This window comes from Xiphophorus hellerii, chromosome 2 (genome assembly GCF_003331165.1).
Source record: "Xiphophorus hellerii strain 12219 chromosome 2, Xiphophorus_hellerii-4.1, whole genome shotgun sequence".
Taxonomy (NCBI): Eukaryota; Metazoa; Chordata; class Actinopteri; order Cyprinodontiformes; family Poeciliidae; genus Xiphophorus; species Xiphophorus hellerii.
This window is the reverse complement of record NC_045673.1, coordinates 30798662-30814966: the sequence shown is the minus strand read 5'-3', so window position 1 is coordinate 30814966 and position 16305 is coordinate 30798662. Positions and strand designations below refer to the sequence as shown.

Below are 16305 nucleotides of genomic sequence, written 5' to 3'. Positions count from 1 at the left end.
GAGGTCACATGGTTGGTTTGCGTGATGCTGGATGGTAGCATGGGAGGCAGAGCATGCAGATGTTGTACTGTCCTAAACGTGGAACATTAAACATTAAACAGTCAAAACACATCTGTTCTGCATTGTAACGACAACCATATTTAATTTAAAATGATTATGACTGTGATATTGGTGTGTAATGTTAGTTTATCTGCACTCACACTTGCCCTTCAAGTACATCATGGACTGAGGACCCCAGTGAATATTGAGCTGAAAAGATAATATTTTACTGGTAAGAGAGGATGGTGTTACAGAAACCTGCCAGTAGGTGTCACAGCTGGAGAATTTTACCTTCTGAGCATGGTAGGACTCTACAGTCAGAGAGATCAGCAAGCTGCATGTCCAGATAACTGTGACTTTTGTCTTCTGGAACAAGAGTAAACAAAAGCAAAAAAGTTATTTTGGAGGGTACATGTGCCAGGGGAGTTAGGTAATAAAAGATTGAAGTGTTTCAGATATAAAGTAAATGAGAAGGCCCTTGATTCCTCTCACAAGACACTTCACTCAACTTGTCTGCTGGTGGTGGTGCCACCCACTGGCCAGGTGGTGCCAGTGCATAGCAGGCTGGCTTCTGTCACTCTGCCCCAGGGCAGCTTTTGACTACAATGCAGTAGCTCAAACCATTAGGTGTGAATGTGTGCTTGAATGGGTGAATGTAGTGTGAAGCACTTTGTGGCCTCTGGCCATGATAAACGCTATACAATGGCCTATATAAGTACAGTCCATTTACCATTTTACCATTCTTCTCACACCATATCTCTGTCCTCACCATATCTGTAATCCTCCTTGGTCTTTGATTTGAACTGTACAAAAATTCCCAGGAAACGCCACCACAAACTGCCACCAAACTGGGTAGAGTTCAGTATTGTGGTATTTTATATTGTACAATTTCTTATTATAACAAAATGTTTCTGTTTGGCAGATCAGAAAAGAAACATCCATACAAACACTGTTAGATTAAACATTATGACACTAAACCTTTTTTTTTTGGTACAATCAGTCTCATGAAGTACTATTAAGTTGTGTCCAGCATGAGTTTGTCTGGTGAAATTAAAATTGGACATGGCTACACCACTTTTCTATTGTGCAGCAACAGTTTTGGTACCTAGTAGGAAATTAAAGGGATTATTGTTATAAGGTTATAACAATAGACCTTATTTGAGAAATATTAATTTTACATGTAAAACAATACAGTAATAATACTGTAGGCTATTTGGTTTTTGTACATTTAAATAAAACATAGTCACACAGACGTCGCAAGGTTGTTTACTTTGCTATGCATTATGAGTAAATGACGTATGGTTGGTTCGACTAGCTCCATCCAGCCAATGAGCTAAGCCTTTTCAATTTGACGTCTCAGATGTCTGACGTCATCTACAATCATACCGTTGAGATTGGGTCACAGATTTTGTTTGCTAGATTACGGGTCTGGAACCTGGAAGTTCTTGAATGGTTGTTTCATTCTTTTGTCACTTTATATTATTTTACAGTGGAGGCTGGTGGTAATATTTGAAGGGTGGGCAATGAGACCCATCCAATTTGAAAAATAAGGAAAAAACCTGCTATAAACAACCATAAAAAACAACCATGGAAACATACCAGAGACCAATTACATAGAGCCTCTGGAGTTGTCCAAATTAATTCCCTAACACTGGACACAATCACACTGATAAAATGAAACAAGCTACAATATGTCTTTAAAGAGAAACTCACTCCAACGACTTTTCTGGGACGCAAAAAGGTTAAATAATCCACCTCCTTTATGCTAATATTGCTCACCATAGCACCTACTCAGCCTACGCCAAACCACGCCTACACACACTTAGAGATAGAGATAGAGATAAATCTTTATTGTCATTGTCACAAGAACAACAAAATTTAAAAGGTGCCATCAGTCAGTGCATATGCTTAAAAACAAAAAATAACTGTCTCACAATTCACACACAATGTAAGAATTAACAAATAACTGGTAAAAAAAAAAACAAATAAATAAGAACAGCCACATTCTCACATACATCATTCATGATGATTAATGGTTGTTTTTGATTGCATTTAGTTTTGTTATTGCTATCGGGTAAAAACTGTCTCTGAGACGGTTGGTTCTTGTTCTGGTTGCTCTGTATCTTCTGCCTGAAGGCAGCAGTGTGAACAGAGAATGTCCGGGGTAAGAAGTGTCCTTTGTGATGTGTTGTGCTTTTCTTAGACAGCGGTCGCTGTGCAGGTCCTCCAGTGAGGGGAGAGGGCAGCCAGTGATTTTTTGGGCTGTATTCATAACCCTTTGGAGAGCTTTCCTTTGAGCCGTAGTGCTGCTGTTATACCATACGCAGATACAGTAAGTCAGTATGTTCTCTATGGAGCACTTGTAGAAGGACACCAGCAGCTTCTCCTTGATGTTGTTCCTCCTGAGAACCCTCAGGAAGTACAGTCTTTGCTGGGCCTTTTTTATCAGCTCGAAGGTGTTCGTGTTCCATGTGAGGCCCTGCTCAATGTGGACCCCCAGGAAACAGAAATCAGCTACCCTCTCCACACATTTTCCCCCAATGGTTAGTGGTGTAATGTCCGTTTTATTCCTCCTGTAATCTATTATGAGTTCTTTTGTCTTTGAGTTGTTGAGGAGCAGATTGTTCTCCCTGCACCACTGCAACAGCCGCCTCACCTCACCCCTGTAGGCGGACTCGTCGCCTCCTGAGATGAGCCCCACCACTGTGGTGTCATCAGCAAACTTGATGATGGTGTTGCTGTGGTGGGCAGAGGTGCAGTCGTATGTGTACAGACAATAGAGCAGGGGGCTCAGCACACAGCCCTGTGGAGAGCCAGTACTAAGGCTGAGGGCAGTGGATGTATGTTTTCCCACCCTAACTCTCTGCTGTCGGTTGGTCAGGAAGCTCAGAATCCACATGCAGGTGGAGTGAGGGAGACCCAGGTCCCCCAATTTGTCCACCAGTCTGTGAGGGAGGATGGTATTAAAAGCAGAGCTGTAGTCTACAAAGAGCATCCGCACATAGCTCCCCTGCTGCTCCAGATGTGACAGAGCAGCATGGAGGGCCGTGATCACAGCGTCCTCTGTGGATCTGTTGGCTCTGTAGGCGAACTGGTGGTGGTCAAAGCCAGGAGGGAGAAGTGCTGTGATGTGACCCCGGACCAGTTTTTCAAAACACTTCGTCACCACAGGGGTTAGTGCCACTGGCCAGTAGTCGTTGAGGCAAGAGATGTGAGGTTTCTTGGGTATGGGGACTATGGTGGAAGATTTCAGGCAGGATGGGACTGTAGACAGGGCTAGGGACTGGTTGAAGATCCTGGTGAAGACTCCAGCCAGCTGATCGGCACAGTCTTTCAGGACACGTCCAGGGACGCCATCAGGTCCAGCAGCCTTCCTTGGGTTGACAGCCCGCAGTGTGAGCCTCACCTCGTGCTCCTCTACAACGAGGAGTGTGGTGTTGTGGGTCGCTTGGTGTAGTGTGGCTGCCTCTGTTGGCTTCACCTCAAAGCGGGCAAAGAAGAGGTTCAGCTCCTCTGCCAGCGTGGCGTCGCCTTCCGCAGCTGCGAGGTTGGTCCTGTAGTTGGTGAGATGCTGGATTCCCTGCCACACCTGCCTGCTGTTGTTGCTGTCAAGGTAGCTTTCTGTCCTCCTCCTGTAGTCAGACTTAGCCATTCTGATGCCGCTCTTCAAGTTAGCTCGGGCTGTACTGTAGACGGTCCTGTCCCCAGACCTGAAGCTTGAGCTCAAGGAAAGTCCATCCTGATTGGATGAATCCTGTGGCCGCGGGCTGGTCCTGGGCTGACCAAACTTAGCCCCAAGGAGCCGCAAACTGAGGCTAGACGCCCTTCAATCATTCTGAGCCGTGACAGACAGTAACACTGAATGGGGCTGTCAGAAGTTAGCGCTTCGGAAAGACCCCGGGATTTTCCCCAGGTAGTTTGACACCAGGTTTGTTGAAAATTTAACAAAATGTGATACATTATTTATAAAATGTATTTATTTTTAGATAGTTATTTTTAAGTTGTTTATTTTAACAACTTTATTGTAAATGTCAGGGAGGGCTTAGCCCTACTAGCCCACTTGTACCAGCCGTCCCTGTTATTTTATACTACCAAAACACGTAAGTCTAAGTCTAAACTATGCCTCCATTAAAAAAACACTGACCCACTCTGATCCCTCTGGTAAATTTGGTCTAAAAGCACTGTAAGAAATTTATATTGTGACTTGTTCTGCAGAGGAACAAGAATGCATCACAAGAGTATAAAAACAGGGAATCAACAGATGATGCACCAAATTCTCTTGGCTCTAAAAGGAAAGACCATAGCACCATGAAGATCTTGCTAAATGAATGATGCAGTATAGAAGACAACTAAAATACAAATATAAACTTTGTATGTAAAATATGTCCAGATGACTGATGGGTGGAATTCCAGGTAATTTCCCAAACATTTCATTGTTCTATCTAATTCGACCACATAACATGTTTGACCTTTTTCTACTGAAAGATTTAAATTGGCATATTACCACAATCAAAGTGCAAAAATTTTTATATTGAAAACATGCAGAAATAAAATGAGAAAAAATTGTAATTAGAAAAACATATAATGGATTCTTTGGGGGGGAAAAAATGTTATGGATTTTTTAAACTTTTATTCTGCTTTTGAATTCATAAATAAATGCCTCCTTCATGCTTGTTTTATTAGCCTGAGGATCCATATTGATTTGAGGATCTGTAAAATACAGTTGTGAATTAGTTACCTTACTATCTAAACACAGTCAATAAACAGTTTCTAGTTGGTGCACTAATTATCATAGCCTTTCACCATTTCACATGCTTGCATTGATAATATTAGGGTGGCACACCAACAACAAAGTCCATAAATATTTTTTTCTTATCATACTACTGATATGACTTTCATCCTTGTCAAAAAGCACATCAAATTGTAGACATTTTTAGTTTTCATTTTTAAAAAGTGTCTTAAAAGTATGAAAGAGTTTAAATAAATAAATAAAATTTCAACAAATCTATAGTCAAACTACAAACAATACTTAATTTTTTAATTAATATTGGAGAATGAAGATTACTTTAATTATTTATAAGAGAGTACAAAGTCAATCTTAAACCAGTTTCTTTAATTACATTGTCAATTTTACATACTCTGAAATAAAGTCACCTGCGGACACTTAAAATATTCAGATTTAGATATTTTTACTTTTAGAAAAAGCTTTGCAATAAAGAAACACTAAACTGCACTCACCATATCTGCTGTAGCAAGAACAAGTGGCCAAGTCACAGCATGTGTTTGTGGATCAGAGCAATGTTCCAGGCCGCTTATATCCTCCATAAGGAGCGCTGGAAGCAGGAACGGATTCGATCCTGCTCCCCATGGGACCTGGCAGGACTCCTGTTTACTCAAAGGTAAAAAAGCAGCACAAAAACAGGCTGACGTCATGGCAATAATCTGCACGTCGATAGTCTTCCTCTGTTTGAGTTCTGCAAGTGTAAGTTATGTCATCCTAGGAAAATAATAGGTTTTTAGTTAGCGCTCTTTTTATTTCTGTTTGTGTTCATACTTACATAACTATTTGATCCCACAGACTTCATCAGTCATTTTTAAATTATATTTTACATTGGCTTATCCAGGCGAGTCAGAACCAGTAAGAACCAGTTCTTATTTTAAAGGACTAGGTCAGATACAAAGATTTTACTGTTGTCATAGTAACATTTACATAGGAAATTGAAATTGGCTTAGCTTTGAAAAGTTTCAAAGACACAACAGTTTTACACAAAGAAATATTTTTCCCTTGATTTAAATTCCTGTGGATGTGTCAACCACAGTTTTGCCACCGATGGGTCTGCATATGGAAGTTGTTTCTGGATCCCTGTATGTATGTGGAACCCTGTACAACCCCTCTTGGAAAAAAAACTTTTTTTTTACAGCACACTGTGGGCTTTCTCCAATTCTCTCTAATTCTCTCCAGCAGATTTCCTACCAGGCCAATCAGCAGAGAGAAGGAGTAGTTGTTAATGATGATGTCTGCTTTCTGCGCTGGTTTAGTCTGCCTGTAGTTTTATCAATGGCAGCAAAGTTGTTCAGCCCGTGTTTGTCACGCTTCCAAATATTCAACTAACCAGCTGCCTCATTTAGAACTGCACTTTTCAGTGGAGGTTGTTTGTTTACAGCGCAGGCAATTTTCAGTATGATTCCTAGTAAATTCCTAGCAAATGTTAGAAATTGGGTAAAATTTAAAACCTCAACACAGGCCACACCTCAATGAAACAATTGTTTCTCAACAGCCGAGAACCCAGAACCTCTGGATGAAAAAAATAGCGTAGGACAAGGTCTGGTTTTGATAACAGCAGTTACATATATGAGATGGATGCGAGTCAAAAGAAAACTCAGAGAAATGACCAAAGGACTGTTTCACAAAAGTAGGATTATGAAATCCAGGATCAGAGATAAAGCCAGGCTGACATAACGCCATCAGTTCATCCTGGTTTCACAAAGACTAAACCAGGCTCAGGTGCAGCTTTGTCAAGCCAGGCTAAAGTAACCCAGGTAAATAAGCGTCCACAGATTTCTTCAGCAGACCATGAGATCTATTGAAGATAGATCTATTGATCCATGTACACTTATGCTCCTAAGAGCTTTCAACGTGACAGTTTTGTGACGTTGACTCTCACAGCACCACTGCCCTGGAGCTTCGTATTTGCCTGGCAGGTGAAGTGTTGTTGAGACTGTGACTATATGTCTCTATATAGAAATTGTGTTTTACATAAAGGTATACAATTGTCTTAAAAATAGCAGTCCCAAAGACTTTTTAGAAAATACTCAATTGATTTCAAATGGTTGAAAAGCAATGTGTAGTATTTTATTTCATTTGCCTGATATTTGTCAATTATCAAGGCAAACCTAAAAACTGATTTTAAAAATTAAAAAGTTACAATGTTTACATGACAATGTGAGCTGAACAATAAAGATTAAAACGTGTATAATGCTACATTGGTTTATTGTGTTATGCTGATGAATGCTAAGTGCTGATCCATTAAATAGGACCATATATCTAACATATTGTTTTTGTTATAAATACAACTACAACAAATTAAAAATAAATGAGAAGGAAACTTTATATTGGGTTATATAACAAACTAAAGAATTCATCAAAGTTTCACAAAATGTCAGGAAACATTTTAAAACAACGAACAGCCTGTAGAACATTCAAACATGCTAATTGTGTAGCTAAAGCAGATGCTGCCCAGCTTTTCAGTTCACCACAGGGCTCCAGAGATTTTCTGGTCCTTCATAGGGAAAGTGTTACTGTGGACAGTAGTCGAACATGGCTTTGACAATTTCTGAGAGATGATGTCCGAACTCTGCCAGGACCAAATGCTGAGCCATGGTGTGTGACTTGTTCTCCTTCTCAGCCTCACTTGCCTTAGTCAGCAAACATCCGCATACAGTCTCCACCCATTCAGCGGTCAACACTGACTGAGAACATCTGAGAACACACATACAAACGGGGGGCTATATACATCAGTTAAAATAAAGATTTACTTTTATGTTTCATTTATTGTATTACACATGGGTAACTATTAGCAATATCATAAAGGAGTGGTACATTTCTGATTTATTTGTTTAAATGCAGTGTGTTCCCGATGGGCTGTAAAACAGCAAGTAAACACACCATACATCATGCAGATTATTTGTGAAAAACAAAATACAATCAGTATGAAAGAATAATTTTAACTGGTTTATCTGAGTAAAAAGTACTTAGTTTATTTTTGTAAACTTGAATGTGATAGACATTACATGACATAATGTGCATGTTTTCATTGTTGCATTGCAGAAAGCTGATTATCCAATCAGAATGACCAAACATTATTAAAGGCCTATTGTAAATTGCTCCAAAATACCTGTTAAATTTCAAACAGGAGTTACATTAGGTGAGTTCCATCTTTAAAGCTGTAGCTCAATGCAGGTATACAGTATACACATAATAAGTTTATACACAAAAATACTCAGGAAATTTCAACCTTTGAGATTAAAACTAGTCACAAAATGTTCCAAGTTAAACTTGACAGACTCACCTGTTCCTCACTTTCCCCTCTTCCCCCTTGGCACCCACTTGAGAGTTGTTTGTATGGTTCAAACAGCCAATACATTTGCAGCTGGAAGTACACTGGATGTTAGCCTGCAAATGAAATAAGAATGTGATACGTCAGTTTCACTCCACGTATAACGTGCTTATATTTATCATGCTTTTCAGTGTTATCAAAGTGTGGAAAATAAGCAAAACCACAGATCTAACAGAAATTGTTCTTCAAGGTTAATTGTTAAAAACCACAAACTAAAGGGACATGTTTTTCTTTCTGGCAACAACTTTTCCTACAGAAATACTTGAAATGAAACATATTCCACCTGATTGTAGGAGAGAAGATGGTTCATTTATTTAAAGATGTAATTCTTTAAAGCGCTCATTGAAAATGCTGCTTCAAAGAATTTAACTATACACAATGTTTTTACCCTGAAAACTGGTAACCGTTCCGTGCCTACAAAAAATATTCATCATACATGTTCATCAGTTCAGCATGGTGTAGCAACACCATGTTTATCTACTAATATTCCTAAACAATTACCTTACTGAGTGAGATGCTGCTTGATTTCAGAACTTACAGTCAGTGTCTAATTTTAGGTTAATTTGACACAAGATTCGCACATTTTTGGATTATTTTGATGCAGCACTTTGAATAAAACCATTTAACAAACTAAAAGCTATTATCAAAAAATTTTTGTTTATTTGGATATAAACAACAAATTTTCTTCAGTTTGCCTTTGCTTGTCATATTTTATTAAATTGAATTCTGTTGAATTGCACTTTGATTTTGTTTCCCCCACTATCAAGTTGTGGAATTTCCGGCACCTTATAAATAAGCTAGTTGACTCTCTAAGAAAAGAGGTGTTTGTGATATAATTACTTAGTTAATCAAAGTAGACAAGAATTTGTGAGAAAATGTGAATTAGACAAATACAAATAGAAGAACAACAGAAGAATGTGGACAAAAAAGTTATTAATGGAGTTACATCATCAAAACAGACTTCTTTGACCCTGGGATGTGCTGTGTGTGTGCTGGAGTTACCTCATAGCATTCACAGTAGTTCTTCAGGCATCCTGAACGTTTACAGTTACAGCCTTTGTTGTTCCAACTTTTGGCCTTTCCTGTCTTCCAATCAACAAGCTTAGACTTGAAGGCATTGGGGTTACGTAGCTGCAAAACCAGAAAACAAGATAAAATTCAAGAGAAAAATGTTTAAGTTTCAAGCACTTCCAATCAGAATGACCAGTGGTTGCCCCCCGCCCCCTGAAGTCAATAACTTGGGAGACAACCACTTGCCTCCCGTAACAGCTCTTCTCAGGCTAGTCTGCTGCTTTTTCTCTGACCTTTCACATAAACAACACATTGTTTATGATGTCAGCTGCTGCTTACTGAAATTTTCTCTTTGTCTAACCATCTTGTGTAAATTTCAGAGATTGTTCTTCACAGTTCAGGTTGATCATTTGCTAGTCTGTTAGAACAGTAACTGTATTCAAAAGTTGGGTCAGCGCATCAGCAATCATCTCAGAGTCAGAATTATGTAAATCTTGTTTCTTCCCCAACCTGATGCTCACTTTGAAATTCAGCAAGACATCTTTACGACGACACGTATACATATTGAGTGGTCGCTGTGGTATTGGCTGATTAACTATTTGTGTTAACAAGCCATAACAAATGATTAGAATGATATATGGTATTTTACATTGCCAGCAATCTGCAATTAGCACATCGTGTTTAAATACTTTGACACTACTGATGTAGCATACTCTAGTTACTCTAGTCTTACAAATAAATCCATGATTAAGAGAACTTGGGTTGTCATACCTTGATTGCTTCACGACGCTTCATTTCATGCTCTTCATTGTTGTGGCAGTTAGAGCAGTCACAGTTGCTGCACATCACTCCATTGGCGAAACACTCACAGTAGCTGAAAGAGATAAAAACACCAAATAAATCACACCAAATCCCTTTATGCTGTGCCCATGTGTGTGTGGTCTTGTATTTGATACATTGTAAGGACCATTTTTCTGCTTCTTTTTCTGGCTCCATAAGAACTGCTGCATATGGGCTAGGGGTGAGTTTTAGGACTAAAGTGTGAACTGAGTTTAAGTTAGGCCAGGGTTAGGTACTGTATGTACTGGTAATGGTAAAACTTAGGTTTAGGATCAGGATTTAAGTGTAATACTAACATAAATTTCCGATATAGCCTGGCGCAACCTGGAGAAAATATTTTTCACACCTGAATAACTGAGAATAATAATTGTTTAAGACATGAATCACAAACAACATTTTCAGCTCAAACAAAGAGTGTTAGAGTAGGGGTAAGTGATTAGATAAAAGTTAATAGCTTTCAGCTATTTTAGAGGTGAAGACAATGATGTAAGATGGTTGACTCACAGTTTGAGGCACCTGGATCTTGTACAGTGGCAGGGCTTCTTGGATCTCAACTCCATCAAAGCTCCAACCGGTCTACAGGGGTAAAGGATGAAAGTCAACTTAAGCCAGTTTTAAATCGGCATCAATGTGAAGCCAGGCTCAGTCCTCTGTTGAAAATAGATGTTTGTGTTTTTTAAAGCACAAAGTTTCTTTTTATTGTTTTACAGGAGAGATTCAAATCTATCTATCTGTAACTGACAGCCAGTCTGCTGTACATACAGGATTGTCTTAGGGATGTACAGGCATAGCCGAAAGCAATTTAAAAAAAAAACCTAAATAAGGAAAAAACTGAGATTCTGGTGTTCAGTTAATGCAATCCCGTGCTTGGACATGCCAGTGAAAAATCTGGGTGTTATGGTTGATTATATGTTTACATTTGATAAGCATATTAGAATTATTATCAAAGCCAGTGTCTTCCAGAAACTGGCTTTGATCTTGATAAAATAAGATCTTATCTTCCTCTGCCCGATTTTGAGATTTTGAAAGGGCATTTACTGTATGTATTCCATGCATTTATTACACCATGTTTAGATTATGGTAACTCTTTGTATTTATTGCTGGACCAGAGCTCCCTGCAGCAACTGCAGAGCATACAAAATGCTGCAGTCAGTCTGTTGAAGAAAATAAGGAGGCATGAACCTCCTTTTGCAAACCCTTCCTTGGCTTCCTATTGCTTCTCAGGTATAATTTAAGGTTTTATTGATTGTTTTTGTGTCTAAACTCTATGGGCCTATCTTAAGTGAACTCTTGTAGTCCTACACTCCACCCAGAAACCTAAGGTCAACCGACCAGCTTTTATTGGTTGTCCCTAAAGCCCAGTAAAGACTAGAGGGGACGGAGCCTTCTCTGTGGCGGCACCCAGCCTGTGGAACAATTTCCCTTTGTCTGCTAACATCTCTTAGTCAGTTGATCAGTTTAAGTCCAGTTTAAGGCCAGGGACACAACTATCTTCAACACCAGTTAAACAACAACAACAACAAAAAATTGTACTTCACTGAAGTTTTTTGAGAAATATAGCTGCAACTGAAATTAAGTATGCATTAGTTTTTATTCATATTTTTGATATTTTATGATTTTCTTATTATTTTTACCAAACTTAATAAAATAGTTTTTGTTTTACCACTTTGGTCAACTGACGTTGTAAATGTGCTACATAAATAAAATTTGATTTGACTTAGTCAGGCTTATTAAAGAGTTGTTACCAGGATAGAAAGTTTACAATAGTAGAGTTAGTTTGGGCTTTTTGAGGCAGAAATGGAAACAACTGGTGCTAAGCTAACGTTACCAAGTTTAACATTGGATCATGCTAAACACATAATGCATCACATTAAATAAAGATGAAAAAAGAATGCTTTCCACAACTTGATAATGTAAAAATGTCTTTGATATACAGTCGTCCTGTTCGTAAAATAAACGGTAAAACAATAGCATGAGTTTAACTGAATTTAGATGCTAGACTAGAATAACTGCTCACATTAATTATGTTAATTGCTATATTAGAGTTAATTCTGTGATATCTAAAACTTACAGCTTGTTATATGACAAGTGCTGAATTTTTTAAGAGTTTTCTTTTTCATTTTCCAGTTGGAAACATTAATTTTTAGATGATTTTTGTCCTTTTTGCTTATAATGCTGTCCAACTGTCTATATATTTTTTAAATGGTCTTCACTTAGTAGGAGTAATGGGTTCAGTTCAGTTTCTGCCTTCATGGCTGGAAATATCTCAGAAAACTTGATTTTATGAGTAGTATTTTTGTTGAAACACACAGACAAGAAAACTGTTTTTTAAAATCTTTTTAAACAGGCGCTTCCTGTGCAGCGAAGAGACACAATTATAAGATTCAGGGAATGTATAGACACACATGGTAACGCATGTTCCATCTAACTTCATGAGCAATTAAACGTAGAATTAAAATTATTCAAAAACAGCGCACAAAATACTAAATTATAGCCAGATTATACTAATAATTGGAGGCAGAATATTGAATTAAACCATTTAATTTTTTCTTTTTTGTTGAAAGCTTATTAATGCAATACTTTAAATATATTGTAAATTATTTAAGACCAACAGCGCCTGTTAATCAGGTAAAATAGAGCTGCAGGCAAAACAGGAAACATATTGTTGATTTAAAGTTCTTTTATAAATATTGGTCTAATATATTCAGGTTTGCACATGTTTAATGTCATTTTCCAAAATCAAAAAGAATGATTAGATTTGTAACTTAAAAACTAATTAAACATATGAATTATCTCAACAGATGCATTAAACATTACTTGGTCACAATTTTTTACTGTTCATTCATTAACTTTTTTTATAAAAATTTCTATATATAATGTAGAGATATAATATAGCAAAAATAGTTATAGAAAAACAGTAATTTTATTGTTATTTTCATGATCATTATTTCAAAAAACCTTTAACAGCCATAAATCTTACCTCTGCAGAGAGGCCTGAGGCTGGATGCTGGTTGTCTGAACTCTGCACTCATACAGAGAACAAGCTGTCTGATGGTTTTCAGGATGCTGAGGATAAATACATCACTGAATAAATGGATATGAAAAATAACTAACTATTAAAGACAAATAAGTTCAAAATGGCACAGTATGCAGCACAGAAATCTTCTCTTACCTGTTTGGTAGTCTCCAGCACATTGGCAACTGTTAAAAACAATGACGAGTTATGAGACTATCTACTTCAAAATTCATAAGCCATTCTTTTTAGTTAACACTTTTAGTCAAATTAAGAGATTAGATGTTCCCCTTTAATATACGTGTCTAGGTGCACCTGCACCTTTGAAATGACTGAGTCTGGCCGTTTTTCTCTGCCTCACCCAAACTACAATCCTGACTTGCAATCCAAACATACCAGGTTAGGATTGTAGTCTCTGTTCTTGTTACCTTACGATCCTCCATTCAGAACCAATACTGGCACTAATATGATTCTTTTTTTCTACTGGTTGCTCTTTGATACATTAAGGAGATGCACATTCTAAGCTATGTTATTTATTGGTTGTATAATTGGTACTATCTGACTTGGATCATTCCAGCCTGTTTGTTTTGCAGTAAAAACCTTATCACAAAGGATACATGAAGTAAGCTATGTGAAGGAAAACAAATCAAGTACAGCTGCTAGAAATGAAATAGGATAGGCATTTTATTATGTTTAAATGTATGACGATAGGTGTGGCAGCATTAGTTCATAATGTTAGGCCAGTTCCAGCATGTTAAAAAAGTCTGAGTGTTGTAGTGCTGCTAGTGTATGTAAAAACGTCTAGGAAGAAACCTGAAGCAGTTTTATAATCTCTGTTGTTTCAGTTCCTCCTAACCTTCACCTGGGACCATTTTATTGTGTTGATGTGTTTCTGCAGAATCCAGGGACAGATATGTGGGTCCTGCCTCGGGGGGAGTAACTAGCACTACTTGTCCACCTCCAACGACGTCATACATCACCTGACAATTAAAAAGAGGTTATCTTTACTACTTTAATCCTGGCCCCTGGCTCTATGTGGGAATATTGTACACTCTAAAAAGTTTATTTAGGCTGTAATTCATGTAATGGACTTATTTACATAAATCTCACTTAATCCTTTTGGTTTAGTAATGACAACTTACTTTTTTGTGCTGAATTAATTTAAAAGTGAAAAATTTTTTACTTAAAGGAACTTTTTACTTTGACTTTGATGTTTTGATAAGACTGCGGGAGGTTTAAATTTATATATATTTTAAATGAACCTGAACATAAAAGTATCATGACTTTAAAACCCATAGTTGAGCTCTACATGATACCATTCACAGCTGTGGAAACACTGGTACAGTCTAGTTATTACCTTTAATGTCATTTTATATCAAATTTTATCTAATCTTTAGATGACAGCAGATGTCAATTTATTTGGTTGTTTATTTTGTTCTTTTTGTTTTAGTTTGGCCTGGAGTCTGAAATAAAGTTTCTATCTGTCTGTTTTAATTTTAAATTGTACATATATACTTTTAGACACAGAAATCCACTGATCTGTGTGTGATAATGTTTGCAGATACACTTTTGCCCACCGAATTGAAAATAATTAGCTGCACTTACAGTCTGAGTGATGTGAGATGCAACTTCAGTAGGTTGCTGCTGAAACTGCAGATTTTCCATGGGTACAGGATTGTATAAATCCACCTGAATAAGCACAGGGAAACCTCACACTCTTGGAAACTTGGAAACAGATGTATGCAATCTGATTAAATCTGTTAGGTCATTACTTGATTCTGAATGTTTGAACTAACCCTTACATTGGAGAAAACTGGTTCCTTATTCGACCAAATGGCAGAGGCTGAGTCGAGGTGGCTGCTGTAGGAAGGACCAGGACTGGAGAGATCAGAGTAACTTAAGTCACCATTAAATTCCAACCACAGCACTACTCAAACAATGGTGTATTAAGGCTGCAGAGCCCACACATCACAATAGTGTATATTGTTTAAATGCCCACAACCAGGTTTGCTCAATATACACTAAAAATAAACTGTAGCTCAAGTTGGACAGTTGTAGGACTGCATGTCTTTAGAGAAGCTATGTTGGTAGAGAGGGGTGAATGAGGACATACTCAGCAGGGAGTTGGTTCTGGTTCATCTGGGTTTCCATGTGGTAGTTTTGGTAGGTCAGCTGACACGGCATGGCCTGATATGGGTACTCCAATCTGAGATGAATACAACTTGGGCAGTTTAGAAGTATATTCAGAGATTCTTATACAGTAGATCTTAAAAGCAAACACACCCCTGGTAAAAAGCAAAGTCCTTGCAAAGTAAAATATTAGACCATAAGGAATAATCTCCCATTTTTTCTCCATCTGTAATATGATGTGTATACGGTCACTGAAAAACAAAATTGTAAGCATCAGTTTTTACAAAATGTGGCCACCCTTAATTAATACTTGTTTTGAGCAACCTTTGATTGAACTTCACCATTTAATTTCTTGTGGTCTATACTATTTGCCCAATAAATCTCATAGAAGTTTTCCAAATCTGCCACATTGCATGACATCTCTCATCTTAAGTCCTCTCCAAATGACCTAACCAGATTTATTTGCCTTTTGGTCCTTCCAAAAGTTACATTTTCTTCTGATGAAGCAATGTCTATTTATTTTTGACATATGATTAGACTCATTGAAAAACCTTCTAGTTGCCACCTGAAAGTTTAATTTAAGAACTGATTTTAAAATATTCATTATTTCATCTACCTTAAAAAAAAAACTGTTTCCGTCTAAAAAACCTACAACCTTATTATGATGCTGCCACCAGTATCATTATGTTCAGCAAATAAGCAATGGAAAGACATTTTTTCCTTGATGGTTGCTCTGCCCCTAGGGCTATGGTGTCCTGGGCAGAGTGCCTTTTTACCCATAACAAGAACCACCACTGACCCTGACCATTATGGCTCTAAAAGTCGTGACTTAATTTGTGGACTAATTTGCTTTTGACTTGTTTGTATGTCTGCATGACTTCAGTTGCTGCCAGGATTTGGTGTAACATTTATGTCAGTGACTCCATTGGAAATCAATACTTATTCTACTCACTGTATCACACTGAAGGTTGAAAATGCTAATGATATTGACAGTGGTTTAATTTGTTTATAGTGTAATACTGTGTAAAAAAAAAAAGTAAAATAAATGGTGTGAATATTTTTTAGATCCACTGTATTGGTACAACAGTGCAGCAAAATCACTTTATCAGAAGATAAAACATAATGTCACATTACCTAAAGCTGAATGGGTCCAGA

General features: G+C 37.6%; 1 protein-coding gene across 1 annotated transcript; it reads right to left on the bottom strand.

Moving 5' to 3' along the window:
- Positions 1 to 7023: 7023 nt before the first annotated feature.
- Positions 7024 to 14685, bottom strand: tesmin (testis expressed metallothionein like protein). Its single transcript, XM_032550289.1, has 8 exons — positions 14626 to 14685; positions 13877 to 14000; positions 13180 to 13208; positions 12988 to 13073; positions 9939 to 10041; positions 9159 to 9287; positions 8109 to 8212; positions 7024 to 7519 (listed from the first exon to the last, which is right to left on the bottom strand). Exons 1-8 carry the CDS (start codon positions 14683 to 14685, stop codon positions 7336 to 7338), a joined length of 819 nt encoding a protein of 272 aa, XP_032406180.1. The 3' UTR covers positions 7024 to 7335.
- Between the last annotated feature and the right edge of the window lie 1620 nt (positions 14686 to 16305).

What these genes read in the sequence shown, in the direction of transcription:
- tesmin (XM_032550289.1), bottom strand. Translation starts at nt 14,685, where the DNA reads ATGGAAAATCTGCAGTTTCAGCAGCAACCTACTGAAGTTGCATCTCAC. An exon ending in CATCTCACATCACTCAGACT is followed by an intron (nt 14,001 to 14,625) that starts GTAAGTGCAGCT and finishes TTTAATTGTCAG; the next exon opens with GTGATGTATGACGTCGTTGG. An exon ending in GAGGGGAAAGTGAGGAACAG is followed by an intron (nt 7,520 to 8,108) that starts GTGAGTCTGTCA and finishes GTGTGTTCTCAG; the next exon opens with ATGTTCTCAGTCAGTGTTGA.